The sequence below is a fragment of the Fukomys damarensis genome, unplaced genomic scaffold (genome assembly GCF_012274545.1).
Source record: "Fukomys damarensis isolate Sample0158 unplaced genomic scaffold, DMR_v1.0_HiC HiC_scaffold_28, whole genome shotgun sequence".
NCBI classification, from domain to species: Eukaryota; Metazoa; Chordata; class Mammalia; order Rodentia; family Bathyergidae; genus Fukomys; species Fukomys damarensis.
Window position 1 is genome coordinate 21,721,351 of NW_022900940.1, and position 23,626 is coordinate 21,744,976.

General features: G+C 38.9%; 1 protein-coding gene across 5 annotated transcripts in view; it reads right to left on the reverse strand.

The window, feature by feature from the left end:
• Cnot10 (CCR4-NOT transcription complex subunit 10) overlaps positions 1–22,769 on the reverse strand; it is a 71,255-nt gene extending 48,486 nt beyond the window's left edge. The window contains exons 1-7 of one of the 5 annotated variants that reach the window (XM_033756984.1): positions 22,473–22,769; positions 14,128–14,222; positions 13,156–13,317; positions 9,394–9,544; positions 5,605–5,747; positions 2,345–2,431; positions 1,252–1,335 (exon numbers count right to left, since the gene is read on the reverse strand). In XM_033756984.1, coding sequence (XP_033612875.1) covers positions 1,252–1,335; positions 2,345–2,431; positions 5,605–5,747; positions 9,394–9,544; positions 13,156–13,317; positions 14,128–14,222; positions 22,473–22,494 — 744 coding nt within the window. In that variant the 5' untranslated portion in view covers positions 22,495–22,769. Of the gene's footprint in view, positions 1–1,251; positions 1,336–2,344; positions 2,432–5,604; positions 5,748–9,393; positions 9,545–13,155; positions 13,318–14,127; positions 14,223–16,966; positions 17,200–22,472 lie in introns of those variants that run through there. The other 4 variants (XM_010629643.3, XM_033756983.1, XM_010629644.3 and 1 more) reach the window with 4 other exon arrangements.
• Between the last annotated feature and the right edge of the window lie 857 nt (positions 22,770–23,626).

Here is a 23,626-nt window from a genome sequence, read left to right on the forward strand (position 1 = left end):
TCTCTCTCTCTCTCTCTCTCTCTCTCTCTCTCTCTCTCTCTCTCTCTCGCTTTCTGGTACTGGGAATTGAATTCATGAAACTGTGCTTGCCAGACAGGCAGCAAACCTTTTTCTTTTTTGGCTTTTTGAGACAGGGTCTCACTATGTAGTTGAGACTGACCTGGAACTCACTGTGCAGCCCAGGCTGGTCTCAAAACTCAGAGTGATCCTCCAGCCTCAGCCTCCCGAGTGCTGGGATTACAGGCATTCCTTCACATTATTTATTCATTTTAGCTTAAGGCTTTCCTTCCTTCTAAATCCTAGTTCTTCCTTTGATCTGCCTCATGCATAGCCCAGACTCACTATGTAGTTGAGACTGACCTGGAACTCACTGTGCAGCCCAGGCTGGTCTCAAAACTCAGAGTGATCCTCCAGCCTCAGCCTCCCGAGTGCTGGGATTACAGGCATTCCTTCACATTATTTATTCATTTTAGCTTAAGGCTTTCCTTCCTTCTAAATCCTAGTTCTTCCTTTGATCTGCCTCATGCATAGCCCAGAGTTGTGGTCAGGAGGAAACAAAGGTTTTCAAAACTGACACTTTTTTGGGGAGGCTGGGGTGGGGGGGATACTGGGGATTGAACCCAGCACCTCCCTCATCCCTGAGTTACAACCCCAGGCCATTTAAAAATTATTTTATTTTGAGACATGGTCTTGCTAATTTACTCAGGCTAGGCTTGAACTTGTAACCCTCCTGCTTCAGCCTCCCAGAGTGCTGGGATTATAGGCATGTGCCCTATACCAGACAGTAAATTTTTTTTTTTTTTTAAATTTGCAGTGCTGAGTACTGAACTCAGGGACTTGTACATGCATGGTAGGCAAGCACTCTACCACCAACCTATAAGCCCAGCTCAAGTTGTTTTTTTTGAGACAGGGTTTCACTAGGTAGTTGAGACTGACCTGAAACTCACCATGTAGCCCAGGCTGGTCTAAGTTGTTACATTTTTAATTGAAAAATATATTTAACTTATAGACAGAGTGTGACTACTACTTCTGAACTTTATAATATCAAGATTTATATCTGATAATAAAGGTTATATACTAAAATAAATTATGTGGTATGAGAGATTGAACCCAGGCCTTGGGTATGCTAAGCACATGCGCTGTCACTTAATCACACACCCAGCACAAAATAAACTGTTTAAAAATGACAAATACTCATAGCCTAAATAAGAATACCACAAACTGAAAAACAAAAGCCTAGAAGAAACTTACATTTCCGGCTGTGTTCATGACCGATTTGATTTCCCTTTTGCATGCTTTCAGGGACTTCATTTGGATATAAGCTCTTACTTTGTACTGTCAAAGAAGAATGTTGATATGTAAGGAGTATGGTTCATGTCCTTCTGGGAAAGTTCTATTTTCCAGCCAAGGAAATTAAATTTAATATATTTACAATAGCTATACCAGTTAATTGCAAAAATAAGTTTAAAATTATTTCAAATATCTTATTTTGACTATCCTCTTGGAATATACTTTAATTTTTATTTATTTTTTTGGTACCGGGGATCAAACTCGGGACCTTGTGCTTTCAAGACAGACACAGTGCCACTGAGCTAAATTCCCAGCCCTTGGGATATACTTTAAAATACTAAAAAATATGGTTGAGGGTAATTACAAACTTCTTTTAAGAAGAATGGGTGTCACTCAGAGTATATCTCTAAAAAATTTATACTTGAGTTTTGAGCAAAAATCCTATGAATTCTTGGGCTGGGGATTTAGCTCAGTGGTACTACACCTGCCTCACAAGCGTAATTCCTGAGCTCGATCACTGGCACAAAAAAAAAAAAAAAAAAAAAATCAAATCCTACAAATTCTTATCTGCACAAGGTTATCATAAATTGGTTTTATTGTCTAATACATCCCCAGGCCATTTCTATCAATGTTTTGTAGAACAATTGAAATTATATTGCACTAATATCTTAAATCAAAATATATTTAGAAAGATAAATGTATTTTTTCCCCCCGTGCCAGGGATCAAAATCAGGACCTTATGATTCTGAGGTAGGTGCGGTGCCACTGAGCTAAATCCCTGGTCCTCTTTCTTGTTTTTTTTGAGACAGGGTCTCAACTATGTAGTTCAGACTGGCCTTCAACTCAAGACAATCCTCCTGCCTCCTGCCTCAGCCTCCTGAGCACTAGGATTATGGTAAATGTACTTCTAAAGTACAATACTGTGAAAGACAAATAAATATACATGCCTTGAATTATATACTCCTTTCAATGACTGATCACACTGCTTCATTATTTAAACTACAGTACAAGTAAATACATATGAGGTATTACCGCCCTTCAGAGATTATACTACCTGATGTATCTTTGATTTAGCAGCTTCTATCAGAGCTCCACTTTCAGCTTTATGATTAGATCCATCTTTGTTGCTATTATTACCAGTCTGTAGGATGGTGAAACAAAGTTAATTAAAATGAAACATTTTTGACCATAACTGATTTGCTAGTGAGCATATATGAGTATGTACAAAGTATTTTCAAAATGCATAATCCCAGGTTCCATTCCCAGAAATTCAGGTTCAGTAATCTGGAGTGGGTGTCAGGAAACTTAACTACTCAGCAGAAGCTCACATTTGAGCATAATTACAAACTTCTTTTAAGAAGAATGGGTATTTACTCAGAGTATATTTCTAATTTTATTTATTTACTTTTTTGAGATAAGGCCTCACTATGTAGCCCCAGGCTGGCCTTGAACTCACAGCGATACTCCTGCCTCAGCCTTCTGAGGGCTGGAATTAACTCACCAGGCTCAAATTATGTTTCTAAAACCCAGAAGAGATCACGTCACTGGCATCTTAAAACTTTCTCAGCTAAAAACATCATCAAATCCCAACTTCCTAACAAAGCAGTCAACATTCTTCAAGCCATGACCCATACTGATGTTGCAGTTTGCATCTTCTACTACTTTCCATTACACATCTCAGGTACTGCTCATTTTGTTACCAGAAAAGTCTTCAGCACACCAGACACTTACCTCTTTTGTTCTGTTTTCTCCAACAGGACTGTTATTCTGCTCTAGCTTTCCTTTTTGAATCCGTCAGACTATTCAAGGCCCAAATCAAACATCCAAGCACTTTTGAAACACTCCCTAATCTCTTCCCTCTATGTCTACAAGTTAATAATCTATCCCTTCCCACCCAAGATCCTGAAAACAAGAACTGCAGTGTTTCCATTTTTGTCACTTTAGTACTCAGGAGAGGATACAAATATCTGAACTAAATTATATTTTAGCAAATATTCCAAGCTTTGAGTTATAAATATTAACTTACTACACAGCATGTAAGAATAATGCTTATTATTCAACTAAAATTATTCAGTCCCTTTTATACACATACTTGTGAAAAAGTAAAATATGCTAGATGTTTACTTATGTTTTAACCTCAAGAATTTACACAGGCAGAAAGGTATCGACAATCTGTTTCCTGTAAATATTCCTTTAAGCAGAACATAATGAAGCAGAATGAAGCTTAATCTTCATAAATGTATGAAGAACTTTAATGACAAAACTTTCCCTAATGAAAACAATGCTGTGTATCTAGATTATGGATTTTTCTTTTTCTTCTTCTTTTCTTTTTTTTGGAGATGGGGTCTTGCTGTGCTCCTCAGGCTGTCCTTAGCCACCCAGGTTTACGCAAATCTGACTCAGCCTCTCAAGTAGCTGGGATCATAGGTGCATACTACCACACCCAACTAGATTATGGGTTAGTCTTAATTCCAACCTTCTCATTCTGTAAAAACGTTTCATACATGAGAAGATGCTCAGTGTATATCTTAGTCATTGGGGAAATACAAATCAAAACTATAACAAGATACTCTTATACCTTTAAGGTGAGTAAAACTATTTTTTTTGGTACCGGGGATCGAATATGGGTCCTTGTGCTTGCGAGGCAGGTGGTGGAACCACTGAGCTAAATCCCCAGCGAATAAAACTTTTTTAAAAGACAGACAAGGACCAGGGATTTAGCTCAGGGCCACCATACCTGCCTCACAATGCAAGGTCATGAGTTCAATCCTCAGTACCAAAAACAAACAGACAAACATACAAAAAAGCCCCCCAAACATGCTAGTCTTTCAATCTACCTCTGGGGCTATTTTTTTGTTAAAGTACCAGGGATCGAATTCAGGTACTTATGCTTGTGGGGCAGGTGGTGGAACCACTGAGCTGAATCCCCGACCCTGGGGCTAGTTTTGTTGTAGGGAATAATACACTTTTGGGCCAGGGATTTAGCTCAGTGACACTACGCTGGCATTGCAAGCGCAAGGTCCTGAGTTCAAACCCTGGTACCAAAAAAAAAGACAACTGTTGCCAAGAACATGAAGAAATTCTAATCCTTGCAATTTTCTGATGAGAATGTAAAATAATGCAGCCATTTTGGAAAACAGTCTGGTAGTTTCTCCTAACACTAAATATAGTTACTGTATGATCTAGTTATTTCACCCCTAAATATATACTCCAGAGTTGAAAACACGCCCACATAAAAATCTGTATATCCAAGTTCAGAGAAACATTACAATAGCAAAAACAAAAAAACAAAACAAAACAAAAACTAAAAAACCAAAGAAAGAAAATCTAAATGTCTATCAATGGATGAATTTTTTAAAATGTGGTGTATTTGCAGCCATAAAAGGGATAGAATACATGAAAGAAGGATCAAGTACATGTTACAACATGAAGAATCACAGTAACAACTTGAAAGCATCACAGTAAGTTCAAGAAGCCAGTCATAAAAGGCCACAATGGAGTAGCTGACTCCATTTACATGTCATGGCCAGTACTGGGCACATCTGCAGACAGGTAAATAGAATAGTTGCTGCCAGGTTGTGGGGAGGAGATGAGAGTGACTGCCAGAAAGTACAGGATTTCTTTTTGAAGTGATACAAATGTTCTGGAGTTAGATAGTGATAACGGTTGTACAATTCTGTGAGTATACTAAAAAAACAAAAACAAAAACAAAAAACACCACTTAAATGCACACTTTATGTTTTAGGGGGTTTTGTTTTGTTTTGTTTTGTGACAGAATCTCCCTATGTAGTCCAGGCTAGCCTCAAACTCACGGTGATCCTCCTGCCTCAGTTGCCTAAGAGCTGGGATTAAGGGTGTGTGCCACCACGCACAGCAGACCTGCACACTTTACAATGGTAGTTTATGGGCCAGGGATTTAGGTCGGTGGGACTGTGCCTGCCTCACAAGTGCAAGGTTCTGAGTTGGATCCCTGCTATAAAACAAAACAAAACAAAACAAAAAAAACCCAAACAACAACAAAAAGAATACTGTTGAAGCTGGGTGGAGGCACTTGCCTGTAATCCCAAGTGGAACTCTATTTCTAATCAAATAGCTTCCATTGCTGACGCAGACATCTTTCCATCTCTGAAATGCTGCAGTATCTAGATTTTTTTTGAAATTAGATAACATCAGATAGAAAGAAAATTGTATCCCCAGTACTTATAATAATAAAAAAAAAAAAAGTTTATGTGAATTATACCACAAAAAAGATTTCATGACCACAAATATTAATCATACTTTTAAATTTTACTCTTATTATCTCAGAATACTTACCTCATTCTTTCCATTTTTGTTATTGTTACCCTGTGATATCATTTTTTCTAGGACAGCAAGAAGATGTAAAGCTTTCTCAGCTTGGTAGGTTAAGATGTACAGGTCTACAAGCAAAAAACACACTGCTTGGGCAAATTTTTCTTCTGACAGGGAGAAAAAAAACAAAAACAGAAAGTCACAATCCAAAGTGAAGCATACATCTCAGACCACAAAAGCATACAAAGCTTTAAAGAGCAAAACCCAAAATCTTCAAATGAAAGCTTATCACCTAGATCCACAAGTAAAAGTAATTTGTCACACTAACAATGTCACTCTATGAGACAGCTCAAGGCCTCTCCTAGCCGGGATTCAATGACTGAACCTTCTTTGGTATAATATTTATTAAACACTGGCACATGTAATGAGGAATATTATTTTATATGGAAAGAATCCTGGATTCTAGTAGATCTGTTGTTTACTAAATGTGTGATCTTTACACACAATTTTTTTTTTTTTTAAACCAGAATCTTGTTATGTAGTTCAGGCTGGCCTTGAACTAGTGGCAATCCTCCTGCCTCAGCCTCCTGAGTGCTGAGACTGCAAGTGTGCACACCACACCCACATCTATTTAACTCTTTAGACATCAGCTGGCTGACTTGCAAAGTGGGAAAATACTGTACTGTATCTGCTAGAAGACAGTATCTCCTGAGGTTCCTTCTAATTCTAAAAAAGTCTATGACTCTATTCAATAGATTTCCTTTCTAGATCACAGAGATAGAAAAAAGAAACAATTTGATTACACAAGCAAAAGAAGCAAGGTGTGGACTGCAGTGTATCAGAAAACAGACAACCAAGAGGGAAATACAGAGGAAGCCTTCAAAGAAAGAAGGGCCCCACAAAGAAAGGAAAGGTAGCTTTGTGTGACACAAATGATTTTCTTTTACTTTCAAACAAGAAGCTAGGACCAGTGATTTAGCTTAGTGGTTCTGCTGCCTGCCTCGAAAGTTCAAGATCCTGAGTTCAATCCCCAGTACCAAAAACAAAGCAGGTGCTGTAATAAAGAAGAGAAAATTTCATGCCTTTAAAGAATAGAATCCACTGCCTTCTTCACAAGGGCAAGGTCCTGAGTTCGATCCCAGATACCAAAAAAAAAAAAAAAAAAAAAAAAAAAAGAGTAGACTCTATTTAAAGCCAACTTTCCAAGAGCTTCTGACCACATTCAAGATACAGTCCTTACCTAGGCTACAGTGCTTTACCAGTCCTGCTGCTGAATACTTCTCACACTATCCCTACAGTTCCCCCACCAATTCCAATCACAACAGCCTCAGCTGCTGCTCTCATCAAACACTGCTGCTCACCTCAGGTCCTTGCCGTTTACCACAATCCCCAGCTAGAATGACTTCCTCCAAAGAATCGCATGACTTATCTCTTTTGTTTATTCAAATCTCTCTTCCTTTTGCTTTAATTTTTGTCTCGTTCTTAATTTTAATTTTTTATGTTTTGGTAGTACTCAGGGTTGGACCCAGAGACAACTTAGCAACATCCCCAGTTCTTTCTCACTACATTGAACATGGCTCAAACTCGTGAACTTCCTGCCTCAGCCTTCTAGTAGGTGGGATTACAGGCATATTACATCATGCCCAGCTAGTCACATCTCTTTTTAAATAGTGACACATTCCAGGCCTTGTTTGATTATCATATCTAAAACTAACACCCTCAGTTAATCTCTATCCTCTTAAACAATTTTAGCTTTACTTCACAGCATTCAAACTACTTCACAATGTATAGTTATTGTGTTTTCTCTACCACTAGAATACAGGCTTAATGAGGTTAAAGTTGTTGTTTTGTTCTCTGCTATATCACCACATCCCAGAAGTATCAGGTCCACAGCACTGGCCCTTGTGCCCAATAAATACTGCTGAATGAAGGATCAGAATAAATATGATTCCAACTTTAGTGTTCTGGAAAAGGCAAAACTCCAGAGACAATAAAAAAATCATAGATTGAGAAGAAAGCAGGGAATGAATTCACAGAACACAGGGAATTTGTAGGGCAATGAAAACACTCAATGTATAACACTATAACAGATATACATATTCAAACCCACAGAATGCACACCACCAGGAGTGAGCCCTCATGTAAGGCGTGGATGTTGTGTGATTATGAAATGTTATAACAAGTATACTGATGTACATTTACCAAAATGGGAGATGCTGGTAACAAGAGGGAGATTATTGTTGGGGAAGAAGCACATGGAGCATCTCTGTACCTTTCTCTGAATTTTGCTATGAAGCTAAAAGTACTATTATAAAGATACAATCTTTTAAAGATTCCAAGTAGTAAAAGTCAGAATAAGAACCTACCTTAATAATTTTTTTAAAATAAGAAAAATCAAATCAATTTGAATACTGACTATAGTGATTGCTATATCCTGTTCAGCCATGGTACAAATGAATGAGGTCTTATAAACTATTTGGGGGAATTCTAAAAAACCATAGTAGCTTTACAGAAGAACAATACTTGGGATACAATTCTGACCTTAGCTACACAGAAGCAAGTGGTTACTAGTTATTTATTTTTGGTACCAGGGATTGAACTCGAAACCTTGTGCTTGTGAAGCAGGCAGAGGAACCACTGAGCTAAATCCCTGGCTCCCAGTTACTAGCTCTACATCTTACCTATGTCTCTCCTGTCCTGCCTGTCCAATCACCAGGCCCTTAAGGTTGAGGGAAAGAAAAGAAGAACCTCAAAATGACTCCCTGGAATAGCTCTTAGCAAGAAAGGATCCTAAACTCTTTCCAAAGCACCTCAGGGTGCCATCACACCCTGCCACTTGTCCTGTGGTAAGCACATAGCAAACAGGCTTTCACCAATTTGAAATTCTTACTAATTTTTGAAAGGAATTATATAGAGAAGGACAAAATGCAAATTACAAATGAAAGTGGTCTGCCTGAAGGCTGGATGCCAACAGCCCCTCTAATACCCTTTTGTGGGTTCAGCTTTCCCTCTGCTGCTTCATTAGCTCCTCTTGACATCTGCCTTTACTTTTTTTTTGGTACCGGAGACCAAACTGGGCCTTAGTACTTGCAAGGCAGGCGGCAGAACCACTGAGCCAAACCCCAGGTCCGCCTTTACCTTTCTTACTTCTACTTGAGACCAGCACCAGTACGCCAGGTAAGATGATAAAAAAGCTTACACAGTTCTACAATATCTTCTCTACAATTATGTCTTATACTTTCAGTTAGGCAACAGATGAAAATGATAATCCACACTGCCCTCTAACATTCCAAAATGCTCTTCTTTAAGTGCACTGAAAGGACCCAGCTCACTAAGAAAATATTTAAGCAGTGAAGAAAAATCATTAAGCCCTTCCAAAAGTATTCCTAATAAAAAAAAATGGGTAGGAAGAGACACTAAAAGAAAACTTGGGTCAATCTAAATGTCATAAACTTTTTTTTTCTAGTACCAGAGCTCAAATTCAGGACCTTGTGCTTTCAAGGCAGGCATGGTGCCACTGAGCTAAATCCCCGGCCCCAATGTCATAAACTTTTATCTCTTCTAAGCATTAAGAAAGGTGACACAGCTTTGTTTTTCCTTTAAATACTGACATATCATTTCTTGCTTTAGGTTATTTAGGTAAAAGTACTAGAGAAAAAAAAAATTGTTTTTTTGAGACAAGATCCTACTTGGTAATTCAAGCTGGCCTTGAACTCACAACAATCCTTCTGTCTCAGCCTCCCAAATGCTGAAGTTAGTACCAGAGAAATTTGCCAGTATAAGAATATAAGGACTTCACAACAGATAACATACCAAAAGGTTCTATGAATTGATAAAGTTTTTCACCAACTGCTATTGCTTCTGTATATTGCCGCAGATGATAAAGAATGACTGCTTGATTATAATATAACATACTGTTTTCAACATCATCTAATCCATCCATTTCTTCAACAGCTGAGTGGACCTACAAAATAATCAATGGAAAGAATGTGTTCTAACAACAGTAAGGCAATTAAGGACAAAAGTAAAAGAATTTAGATGAATAAACGGGAACACTGGCTGATATTTTTCTTTTGAGTTGCTGGGGATTGAACCCAAGGCCTCAAGCTAGGCAAGTGCTCTACTACTGGGCTATATCTCCAGGCTAGGGCAGTATTTCTTTCTGTTCTTTTGAGAGAGGGTCTCTATGTAGTTCAGGCTGGCCTCGAACTCACTCTTGCCCAAGCTGGCTAGTGATTCCCCCTCACTGCTGGGATTACAGGCATGTGCCAACACTCCAGGAGAGACAAACATTTCTTATTTGACTTTTTCAACAGTACATCTAGATTTTTTAATTACTCTCACATACATACTGAATTTTTTTTCATTCACTTGTTTCATAAGACTAAATTTCTGTTAAGTAAAACATTTTGATGGACTTTATTAAGAACCTAGAACCAGGCAAAGATCTCTTCCTTGTTACTGTAAAGACTTTCTTCTCTGTTTTACCTGTCAATACTGCTTCTGACTTGAGAGCCTCACTTTCTAGCTTCATGAGTCACAAAAGGGTCTGTGGGGAGCTGGCTCAAAATGACTTTTCTGGCCCGGGGATTTAGTTCAGTGGTTCCAGCATCTGCTTTGTAAGCACAAGGACCCCAGTTTGATCCCCGATACCAAAAAAAAAGAAAAAAAAAAGACTTTTCCCATAAAAATATTGTGCAAACGAGTGGGACGGCGCATGCCTGTAATAGCAGTACTGCTTAAGCAGGAAGATCACAAGCACCAGCTCAGCCTAGGCAAATTAGCAAGACTTTGTCTCTGAAAAAGAAAAAAGAAAAGGGCTGAGAATATAGACCAGTGTGTAAAGGCCCTGGGTTCAACACCCAGTACTCCCCCCGCAAAAGTTGTGCACTATGCATAACTTATTACATTTTTATAAAAACATAAAATTTAAACATTAAAAATAATAGCTAGGGCCAGGATTTAGCTCAGTGACACTGCATCTGGCTTGTAAACACAAGGTCCTGAGATTGATCCCCAGTACCACAAAACAAAAAAATAACAGCCTGCTGGGTGTAGTGATACACCCCTATAATCCTAGCTACTTGGGAGACTGAGGCAAGACTGCAAATCTGAGCCAGCATGGGCATCTTACTGAGACCCTGACACAAAATAAAAAATAAAATGGGCTGGGGATGTAGCTCAACCAGTGTAGAGTGCTTACCAGTAAATCCCCCATACTCAAAAAAAAAAAAGAAAAAAAAAATTAAGAAAGAAAACAAAGGTGTCTTTAAACAGAAAATCCCAGTTTCAGAGAAAGGCAACTTCTGTTCTTGTAGTTATATAATGGAGAGAAAATAAACTAAAAATTACTTTTTAGCTAAGAAAGATGGGGGGTTAGATTAGTTGTTCTGGATTCACCATGGACTAACTTACAACGTGAATAACTTTACAACATGTTCTTTTCTTTTCTGTCCATTGGGGTTCAAATCCAGCGTCTCAGTAATGTCAGGCAAGCACTCTGCTTCTGGGCTCCACTCCATTTTGCCACATTTTCTATGCTTCACCAAAATAACTACTCCAGCCAGAACAAAAACACACTAAGTTAATAAAGGTGGGATAGGCTGGTAATGTGTGTCCACGGCATGACCATGAACAGAAGTATGACTTAAAAGAGCCAGGAAACACACAAACAAACACTGTAGGAAACTCAAGCTCAAAGGCACAGAGCCAACTTTAAATAAGAGTAAATGCTGGAGAAAGAAGTTAAAAAAGGAGTTCCTTAGCCTAACAGGGAATTTGCAGAAGTCTCTGCTCAAAGGCCAAAGAAATTTGTCCTAAAAGAAACTGTTATGGGGTCACAGGCCACACGGACTAGATGTCAGCAAACATCATCTTTCCTTTGATTCTAAAATTCCAGACAGTCACAGGCAATAATACTGGAGAAATGTTGAAATACGATGAAGACTAAATCAATTACAATAGGCTAAAGGGTCAGCTTTGTTAAATCAAACCCTGCTCCTCCTTCATTAGCAATGTAAATTTAAACTATCAGACTTTTTTTTTTTTGGTACCAGGGATTGAACTCGGGTCCTTGCGCTTGCAAGGTAGGCCACTGAACCGCTGAGCTAAATCCCCAGCCCCTATTAGACTTCTTGAACCCTACTTTTGAAACTACAATAACGAGTCAGGGGTGGCAGCACACACCTATAATCCCAGCCCTCCGGAGAGGTTGAGGCAGAAGGATCATGAGTTTGAGCCCAGTCTGGGCAGCTAAGTGATTTACTAAGACCCTGTCTCAAATTTTTAAAATTAAAAGGGCTGGGGCTGGGGATTTAGCTCAGTGGTTGTGCTGCCTGCCTGACAAGCACAAGGTCTAGAGTTCGATCCCCAGTGCCAAAAACAAACAAACAATGACCACAACAACAAAAAGGGGGGGCTGGGATATAGCTCATTGAGAAGGCCTTTGGTTCAATCCTTATTACAGCAAAAACAAAACACAACAAACAAACCCAAAAGCAAAACAAAACAAGACCCCCAAAACCAAACAACCCAACCCTGAAACAGCAAATATTATGCCAACGGTTGAAAGTGAGGATTTTATGAAATAAGGAATAAAAGTTACTTAATAAAGAATCTGGTATCAAGAAGCATCCAATAAATGTTGGTTATTGCCATTCTGTTGAATTTTAACAGGGTTTAAACTTAGTCCTACAAAGATTTATGAAGAGCCCAAAGGGATCACTTATTTCTAACTATTTCTTATTTTAGGGTGATAGTAGGTGGAGTATAAAGATAATTTTGACTATAGGTCAGGGACTCAGAAGGGTCTCCAGAATCTCTACAGCATGAAGCAGTAATTAAAAGTGCTAGCTCCAAAGCCAAACAGAACTGGGTTTCTGTAGCTCTTACTATTTAAGAGCTTTGCATGTTTGGACAATTTACATACTATCTGTCCTTCAAGGTCTCCCACGTATAAAATGAGAAAAAGTACAGTAGCTTTGTGGGTCTACTGAGATGTTGTGTACAGGTTCTCATCAGAGCCCTGTCACACAGGAATACTTCCAGTCTGCCAGGTGATCCTGAGAGCTTTACCCATCTTAGCCCTCTCCAACAGAAAAGATCTAGTCCTGTGATGTGAGGAATGTTGCTGTTCTGAATAGAATAAAACAATATCCTGTTCAAATCAGAATATCTCCAATTTAATTAACCATCTCCTAGCCCAAAATGCTAAAACAACCTAATAATACTGCTGACAATCAAGCTATTACAAGATATACATAAACAAGGTATATCTCAGCAGCTAAGGTTCTTTATACACTTCTACTTAAATTCTTCAAACTCCAAAGTTCACTCAAATTTGGCATGAGTCTATTCTGTTCAAGTTGATTAAAAACAATAGGAAAAAACACACGCACATGTACAACATACCTTTCATATCTGGAATCATAATTTTATACAAACAAAATTAGTATAAATAAAGATACATCAGAAATTGTGCCATCAACAGATGAGATTACATTTACTTTCCTTAGCTATTTGTCTTTCACAAATTAACATAACAAATTTTTATAGTTAAATTAATTTATGTATCACCTGATTCTTCAGCTGGTTAAGTGTTTGTCTCAAATTATCTGTTGTTGTTTGGTTACTTTTAAAAAACTCAGCTACTGCTGTGTTCAAAATTATTTTATAATCATCTTTGTTTATATCTTGTAGACAGGCAAGATGTTGCAGACAGGCATCATAATTTCCAGACTAAAAAAAACAAAAACAAAAACCAGACAAGCACACACAAAATTACATGCCAGCTTTCAGAACATTTCCAAATAATTTCATTCATCTTTACCTTAAAAATTCTTAAAAAGATATTTCCTCTAAACACATTAATTGAAGTCACTAGATAAAGCAATATTCATATTAATTTAAAAATATGGATATTTATTCCCTAATACTCTCTGACATTGACACATATAACATATATATGTAGATATAATAGATATATTGGTATATATGTGCGTATATTACTAGCAGAGTATAAATAGCAGAGACTAGCCAAGAAAAGTAATATAATTACTCTAAATTTTAATTTCTGGTAAATTCACTTTGAATATGCAAGTATCCAATTCTTCTGCTTACATGCATATATTCTAGTAATCAAGTAAGAGTTTTCTTTCATATCATTTAACGTCAGAAAGGTTATAATTCTGACAAACTTTTGGGATTCCACTTTATAGTACATTCAAGACAAAGAATTTAACAGTAATGAAATGAAAAGACTAACCCACATATTTACAAGTTTAAAAGACTTAAAAAAACAACAGTATGAGAGTTAAAACATATTTAGGAAAACACAAAAACTTGAGAATGGCTTAAATTACTTCCATTTGTTTCACCATATTTAGTTAAACTCTTAAATGCTTTTTTGTTTTACAGTGAAACCTATTTCACTATAACCTTAACTCTTGAATTAATATAGAACAAAAATTATAAATTTAAAAATTCAAGTGAACAAATTCATACTTGACAGTCCTAATGTGAGCAGATTTAAGAGAGGCCATTTCTTACTGTGAAGGCTTGGAAAGCACTGGTGGACAGCTCCTTCTCTTGATCAGTGATCCCAGAGGGCTGACCTGTCCCTTCATGTTTCTCTGCTCCCTGATCTGCAAACACAAAAGTTTTACGGTTCTTCAGAAATGAAAGTGGTACAATCAGTTTGTCACGACTTCAATCTCTATCTCCCTCCCTCCTGCCCTTTCTCTCTCTGCAGGGGATCTAATCCAGGGCCTTGAGCATTCTAAGCACAAGCTCTATCACTGAGATGCACCCCAGTTCCTACTTCTCATCTTTCTATGAAACTACCAAAGTGCCAAGGTTAGAGTTCTCTCAACACTGAAATGTTTCCTGGGCCCTTTTTAAAATTAATTAATTAATTTATGGGTGTGAATGTTTTTTTGAGACAGGGTTTCATTATGTAGTTCAGACTGGCATTGAACTCACTATATGCCACCATGACCAGCCTTTTTTATTTTTACGACAGGGTCATACTAAGTTGCCCAGGATGAGCTTGAACTTGCAGTTCTCCTCTCTCAGCTCCCAGAGTGCTGAGGATACAGTTGCGTGCCACCATACTTTAACTTTTATTTATTTTGAATCAAGGTCTTGCTAAGTTGCCTAGGCTAGGCTTGACTTGCAATCCTCTGGCCTGTCCTTTACTGGGGATCTTAAAAAATATGAGTTCCTATCTACCTTCTATTTCGGCAGAACTAAGGATTCTTGGAGTTATACTTTTTAAAATACACTTATATTTGCCCTTTAAATATACAAATTAAACACAGAATATTAGATTTAATGTGACTTGATTATGAAACAGCTCCTTGTATCACTATAAAACCACTAGAAGAATGCACACTCCTTTAAGAATTATCATATATACTAAGAACATAATATAATTTGTATTTCAGAGAATCTGCTTAAGACTTATCTTTAAAAAAAAAAGGCATTCTGGGGCTGGGCCTTTATTTCAGTGGTATAGCATGTGCTTAGCAAGCCTGAAGCCCTAGTTTCAATCCCCAGGACCAAGGGGGAAAAGGGCATTCTGCTATTTGGGCTATCAGAAGCGCTACTTCTGATCATTAAATGAGGATTTCAATTCTTTAGCATGAAGATAAGAACTGAGCCCAAATAGAGACAAGAAAAATCAAATAAATTAATAGAGAAAGTTTACCAGTTTAAAAAGACAATGTTAAATAGGTTTGTTTTTATTTGTTTTTGGCTTCTTCCTGGTACTGGATATTGAACCCAGGGCCTTTACATTTCAGCCCTTTTATTTATTATTTTGAGAGAGGGGCTCACTAAGTCTACTATTTTGAAAGAGCGGTCTAAATTGACAAATTGCCCCAGCTGGAATCTAACTGGATCATCCTGCTTTACCTTCTCAGAGTCCTGGGATTACAGGTGTGTGCCATCCAGCTAACAGTTTTTGTTTGGAAAACAATTACAGTGAATTTGACTGCAAAGTTATAAACTGTTTAAATACCTGTTTGGCAAAATGTTTCCGGTATTCAAAAATAGTAAGTATCAATTACTTTAAAATGTATATGCAAGGCACAGCACATATGCCTATAATCCTAGCTACTTGGGAGATTGAGGCATTAGGACTGCCAAATTAGGGCTCAGCCCTGGAAATTTAGTGACTTAGTGAGGCCCCATCTCAAAACAAAGAACAAAAAACACACACCAAACAAACAAAACAAGACAAAACCAAGGGCTGGGGTATAGCTCAGTGTAAAGGTTCTGGGTTCAGTGCCCAGTACTGAAATAAAATAAAATAAAAATTTAAGAAAATGCATAGGCCAGGTGTGCTGGCAAATGCCTATATAGCTACTTAGGAGGCTGAAGCAGGAGGACACAAGTTCAAGCCCAGTCTGGGCAACTTAGCAAGACCCTAGCTCAGGGGAAGGTAAAAACAGCATTAAAAATGTGACATGGGATTTTAGGGACCCAGAAAAAAAGATATTGTTAGATTGAAGCAGAATCTTTGATTCATAAAGTTTTAACAATGAACGTAAATATATTTTATATATTTATTTTATCATTTAAGATTCTAGGGAAAAGAAGAACTTAGAAACATTTAAGAAATTTATCTTCCCACATAAGGCAATAAATTTAAACTAAATGTCAACAAGTCTTTGTTTGACATCAACTTATTCCCATCCCTTCTTCTAAATAAAATTCTTTAATGGGACTTTTGGGCCCACCTGTCAGAGTGACTCAGAAATACAGGTCAGACGAAATACTCTACAGTTTACCAAGCTTTTATTTTCCACTAAAAGCAGAGTGGCTCATGTAGGCACTGCTGTCATCATCCCCTAGGAAATGTGAAAGTCCCTCAAAATCCTCCAGGAAAGGACAGAAGCCAACTTCAAGATAAATAAGCTAGCCACTAAAGCTGACAAGAGACTCCAATATCTACATTTCTGCATATATTTCAGAGGACTGGTCTCCATAAACTTTCATCCACATGCTTACAAGCCATTACTTTATCTAATTCTGCTATTTGAGGGTAAAACTCTTCTTTTTCTAAACAAAAACAAACCTCAATGGGACTATTACTTTTTTCCTTACTGTGTTTTTGTATATTTTTCAATTTTCTTTAAGAGATAGGCATTAACTTTTTCAATCAGTTTTTCTTTGTCTTTATTTTTCTGGTTTGAGACAGGAACTTGCTGTGTAGTTCAGGCTGGTCTTGAACTCACTATGTAGCCCAGGCTGACCTCAAACTTGCAGTGATCCTCCTGCCATAGTCTCTTGAGTGCTGGGAATACAGAGGTGCTCCTCCATGCCCGGCTGTAATCATCTTCCCAAATGTTTTAAAAAACAATCATTGCAACTGCTAAATTCTTACCAGAGAGAGTCTGCACATAATTCCACAACATGTCTTTATTTGTCCAAAAGCAGTCTCCATTGCCAATTGAAAGCACATGTGACCGTTCATCCATAAGCCTGACTTTCCTTCTAGTTTGGCTTAATGAACATGCCTGATCTGCTAGGTGTACAGAACTCTTTGACCCACACACCTTGACAGTCTTTAAGCCAATAGACTTCATTTCTAGCCAAACAGTTGCCTTTTAGGCTTTTAACAAAGTAGGAAAGAAAAGCGCTGCTTTTTTAAAACTGAAAAAGTCAGTTAACTGAAGGTACAGACACATTCCAAAACAGAATATTAGCAATTCAAATCTGATTGGAGGACGACTGCATGCTACACTGTCAAAATGTAGCCCTAATAATATTCAGGAAAGTTTTTTTTTTTAAAGGAATTCGGTTTTTATTGTCACAAAATACTGATGCCTTCATGAAGGAAAGTTTTTAATAAGAAAAACTTTGCAACAGCAACAAAAAAATCAGGCACGCTAAAGTCACCAGGTAGCTGAGGTTAAAACACCTCACATGTGCTTTCAATCTGAAGAATAATCCTCACTCATCAAAACCCAACACAGTAAAGGGTCGTGGTCTACAGCTGTAATCCCACATGCTGAGAAGCTGAGGCAAGAAGGTGGCAAACTCAAGACCTGCCTGGCCACACAGTGAATTAGTGTCTCAAAATAAAAATGAAAAAGGGGCTGACAATGTAGTTCAGTGTAAAGGCCCAGGGTCTAATTCCCAGTACCAAACAACAATAATCTCCAAACATATAAATGGTTGATTTTTACGTAGCAGTAAGAAATAACACATGGTCAAAGGAGCTATGTTCTATAAACCATGTTCCCTCCATTTTGGACTGGAGAAGAGAAGCTGAGAAATGGGACAAGACATATTCTCAAGCCTGAAAGACAAGCCATTCATAACCAGCAATGCTATATACATGAATATTTTGTCTAATACTACCGAAACAGAGGAACAGAAATTTAAATCAACAGTAACAGTACATTTTAAAGTAGAAGCTGTCACTGTTGGCGAGTGCACCTAAGAGCAGCTTTTCTGTTTTGTTTTGTTGAGACAGGGTATTGCTATGTAGTTTAGGTTGAACCTGAACTCACTATTTAGCCCACGATAGGCCTGAACTTGCAGGGATCCTCCTGCCTTGGCCTCCCGACTGATAGGATTACAAGCATGCACCATCATGCCCAGCCCTAAGAGCAGTTTTTAATGCATAAAAATGATGGAGATTTACTTTAGATTTTTTTTTTTTTTTGGTACCAGGGATTGAACTCCGGTCCTTGAGCTTGTGAGGCAGGCGGTGGAAACACTGAGCCAATTCCCCAGCCCTACTTTAGATTTAATACACACACACACACACACACACACACACACACACACACACACACAAAAACACACAAACACACACTTGATTTTTTAAAGTCACAAATTCAAAAAGCCTACCTTCTTTCCAAATCTTTACATCAACTTAGGCATCTTATTCTATTTTAAGGTGTTATTTTAAAGGGCTGTTACACATATTTGAGCCCATTCACAAAGCTAAACACCTTCAAAGAAAAAAATTCTAACTACTGAAAAAATTTACTATTTGTTCAATTTTAGTAAAGTGCTTAACCTAGAACATTTCCTGGGCCAGGGAATAATATCACATGCAAAGTATCTTGAAAATGTTAACCATATTAAACCTAAAAATAAGTAACATAAATAACATATAAAATATGTTAAACCTAATCCTAAATTTCAATTCATGAAAATACAGGAGATAAAGAAGCTAATTAAAGGATACCAGGAAGAAACAATCAGACCAATCCGGAATGTTGGGTGTGTATAAAATAACTGACTCAGCCAGGTGTGGTGGCTCACACCTGTAATCCCAGTACTTAGGAGGCTGAGGCAGAATCACCTAGAGTTCAAGTCCAGCTTGGGCTGGACATAGTGAGTTCAAGGTCAGCCTGAACCACAAAGTAAGACTCTTCTGCAAGGAGAAAAAACAAACACAACCCCCGCAAAAAAAACTCAGTCTCTTAAAAAAAAAAACCAAAACTTTGTCAAAAAATAAAAAAATACATTGAAAATTCAAGAGATAAAATAAAATGTATGAACCTTAATAGCATTCTGGTTTAAAAAGCATAGCTTAAAAGCATATTTTCTGAATAACACTGGGAACAGTTTTCTATACTGAACACATTAACTAAAGTATGAAAATGGCATTGTGCTTCTGTTAATGTCCTTTTTTAAAGAAATGCATACTTAATACTGAAGTATTAAGAAATGAAGTGTCCTGATGTTTATAATATAAAGGAAGCAAATATAGCAAAACATAATGATTGTTGAGCTATGAAATGGGTATATGGATTTTCTCTTTTGAAATAGGGTCTATGCTATTATTGAACTACTAATAGTAGTTCAGACTACATTTGAATATGTGTCCTTCTGCCTCAGCCTCCCAAATACTGGAATTACAGGCATGAGCCACCACGGACACTTTCTTTTTTCAAATTTTTTATATGTATGAAATGATTTGCTATAAAAAGTTGAAAAAAATCCAAATCATGCAGATTTCTTACTGGACCTTGACAAAAGCAAATAGCAGGGCAGTGCTGCACAACATATTTATTCATCTCTCTGATGTATAGATGACAAGACAGAGGTGTGTATTTTATACAGATACATGTATGCCCATATATTTAAAAAGTTTTTTTGTTTTTGTTTTTTTGGTACCAGGGATTGAACATATAACCTTGTGCTTGTGAGGCAGGCGCAGTGCCACTGAGCTAAATCCCTGGCTTGAGGCCATGTATTTTGTAAAGAAGAGGCTTATTTAGTTCAGTTTTGAAGGCTGAAAGTCCATGATCTCTGAAGTCCATGAAGTCTGGTCAGGGGCTTCCTGTACAGATAGCATCACAGCCAAAGAACATCTGTGAGGCAGAAAGCACACAGCAGGACAGGAAGCCAGACAGGGTCAGATCAGGCTTGCAATTCTGTAACTCACAGAACAACCAAGGTCCTTTCAAAAGGCAGCACCCCAGTGACATGATCATCTCCCACTAGGCTCCACCTCACAAAGGTTCCATCACCCCTTTTGTTCAGATTGAACCCAGCACCTCGTGCGTGATAAGCACACACTTTGCCACTGAGTTATAACCCCTGCCTCCTGTGTCATATCTTAATACTTCTGATTTGGAGATCAGGATTCCAACATATGAGTCTTGAGGGACACACTCAAACCACATCCAGGCCATCACATTTATTTTTCTTTTTTTCAGAGTATTTACCACAACCTTAAATCATACACATTTTTTATTTTACTTACATGTTTATATCTTTTATACTAAACAGAAGACTCCGCTAAGACACATACTTTGCCTTTGTCTCTAGTCCACTGTAAAGTAGTAGCTGGCAAAGAAGCATTTACAGAATACATTAATATCACAATATAAATTTAACAGCCCTAGGTATTTTCTGTTTTCTAGTCTTGCTTCACTTAAGCCTACAAGATCAGGTCATTTACCTTCGTTTTTTTAGTGCTGAGGATTTAACCCTTGAGCATGCCAGGTAAACATTTTAACACTGAACTAAAGGTCCAGCACCTGTGATTCCAGCACTCTGTGGGGCTGAGGCAGGAGGATAGAAAATTGGAGCCCACCTTGGCTAACTTTCCAGCTTAGTGAGACCCAGTCTCAAAAAAGGGCAGAAAAGGCAGCTCCATGTGAAAGCCTTGGGCTCACTCCCCAATACCACCCCCACACACACACACACACACACACACACACACACACACACAAAGGGCGACTTAATGTGAAATAAATCATATTGGGAGATAAGGTAAAAACCACATTAGTTGAAATGGAGATGGCATGGAGCAGAGAGATTCAAGGAAATCACACTGAAAACTATCTACTTTATACCAATTGAACTTTACCACAGAAAAGTTTCTTACAAACTCTGAACCATATTTTTCAATTATAAATACTGCACAGCATTTACCAAATGGGACTACAACTACGATAGGTCTGTTACCACTAACGGACTGAAGAACAGGTCCTCAAAGGCAGGTAGTATGTCATTATTCATTTCAACATCTAAGATAGCGCCTACTCTCAAGCGTTGTGAATGAAATGAAAAGATAGGTAGAGAAAGAACTAAGTTAGGACTTGAAAACTGGATGGGTTACAGGTCTAAAAAGTTGGTTCCAGGCAAATAAATGCAATGGGTGGTGAAGGAGGCATAGTATACCTGGCACTGTCCTAAAGATGTAATCTCCTTGTCCAATCTTGGACAAGCTATGCTTGTTCCCTGCCTGTGACATGCCTCTGATCCTCCTCTCCCCATTCTATATGGCTCTTCCATTTTACTCAGCTCTCTGCTCAAGTCTCACCTAACCAGAGGGCTTCTTTGACCAATCTATCTAAAATTCCATAGCATTCTCACTTTCTAAACCTTTTGTCATCTTAGCAGATTACTGAGATTTTCCAGTCATTTTGCGTGTGTGTGTGTGTGTGTGTGTGTGTGTGTGTGTGTAGTGTCAGGGTCGAACTCAGAGGGCCTCTTACATCCTGGGCAAGCAGTCTACCACTGAGCTACATCGCTGATCTCTTTCTAATAATTTATTATTCTGTACTTGTACCAGGATTGGTTCACTTTAATTTCAAATCGAGGTTCATTTGTCAGTTGTTAAGATCAAGACCCATTAAAATTCACGGCACAATGAAATTTTTTTTTCAAATTAATTTTCTCTGTAAAAAGTGTGTTGATCACTTCTAAATCCTTTCACCTCAGTTCCTTCCAATAAAACCTGGATGCCACAGAGACTATTAACTGCTTGCAAGTCATGTGCCAGTCATTCGTAGAAGTAGGCTGGAAAGAATTGTATTCCTTAATGGTGGAGATTCTAGGAATGAGGTAAACAATTCATACAGAAAATTATCCAGACTGAGGAGTTAATAATGAGGAACGAGGGAAAAACAGGTGCTAAACGAAGTTATTGGAAAGCACAGACAAGAAGAGACACTGCAGCTTCTCGCGTATTTAAATGCGTGGTTGCCACAAAGTTAAATTCCACAGGTCCTCACAGACCAGAGGCAGCTTCAGGTGCCCGAAACAGCATAGTTGCATTCCGACCCGAGCTACAGGACCCTAAGGCAAGGTGCGCCCCGGGATGACCTTCCTCGGTCTGCCAATCCCACTGGGTAGTCGCAGAGTCTATGAAGGGGCAAAATACATGTAAGTGATTTAGGCCAAAGTTATGCTGAAGACCAGAGCAAAGGCGGTCAGTTGTGGATTCATATTGCACCCAAGTAGAAAACTACCGGACCTGTGACCCTGACTCCCGTCAGCGAAAGCCCGGGTAGGGGATAAAAGATACAAATGCAAGCCCAAAGTAGAGGTGCCCGCCAAGTCTCCACTCCTTCGTCCCACGGAAGCCACGACCGCTGCGCCGGCTCTGCCCGCCCCCGCGCGTCCCGCCGCCTTACCTGCAGGCTTGTCTGCAGCCATCTTCCTGCCTCGGATTGGGTTCTTCCCTGCAGGTGGCGTGGCCCCGACTCCCGCCGCCCGGCTGGCCGCTGTCCTGGACTTCGGAGGACAACTCTGAGCCTACTCAGGATCCTGGCACCCTTGTTCCGGCCTAAGGAGTGGGCAGCCGGCGGGCTGAGGAAGTGACGAAGGCTAGTTTGCGTAGTCTAGCAACAGCAGCAGCGTCTCCGCCCAGGCAACACCACTGCCTCTCGCTTTACACAGCTTCCGCCCTGAGGTGTCCCCGTACACACTACTTCCGGGAACCGGGCCAGCCGCGCCCACAATCTAGGCGTGGGAATTGCGGCTGGCTCCGCCTCACTCTTTGCCGCCACGCCCCGCTCCAGCCACAGGCGCGTGCGCGCCAGGTCGGACATGCGCGCTGGGTGTAGTGTCTGGGCTTTTCGCACCCGGAAGAAGCGGTGTTCGCCTTTTGCTATCCTGGCTAAGATATCAGGGTCAAATTCTAGTTCCTCAGTTTACATGTAATTGCACAACGCCTGGCAAAAGCCTGACCTTCATTTTGTTTCTTTTGTTACTGTAAAACTTTGGATCAAATGATTTCTCAACTCTGCATATAGGTCTGTTAATTTTTAGGGAGCCTCTGTCTAAAAGTTGGCAAAACAAGGCTGATTAGCTCTGAATTTATATATTCTCATCTAAAGAGTGAGGACACCAAAGTAAGAGATTTACAAGGACATTCAACTACACCCACAATTCTCCAGTCATCACCCAAAACTGAAGGTCACCTGGGGACTGAAAACCACCTTGAGCAATCATTTCATGGAAATGCAACTGCCTCTCAAACCGTGAGGATTCCAAAGCTAGGAAACGGACTGAGGTAACGACCACCAGACCCCAAGCCAGCTGCTAATCATAAAAGCTGGCCTCTTGTTCTGTGGGTGTGCACTCCTCCGGATACTCAAGCTGGAGTCCTTTCCTATCTTTCCTCTGACTTTCCAATGAAAGCCGTTTGTTTCCTGTAAATCTGTGCTTTAGTTTTAATTTTCATCCTTACTAAAGCAAGGACCCACACTAGATGTTGAAACTGCCACACTGTTCTTTGGAAGCAAGTATGTGAATAAATCATCTTCTGCAATAGAGATTTTCCTCA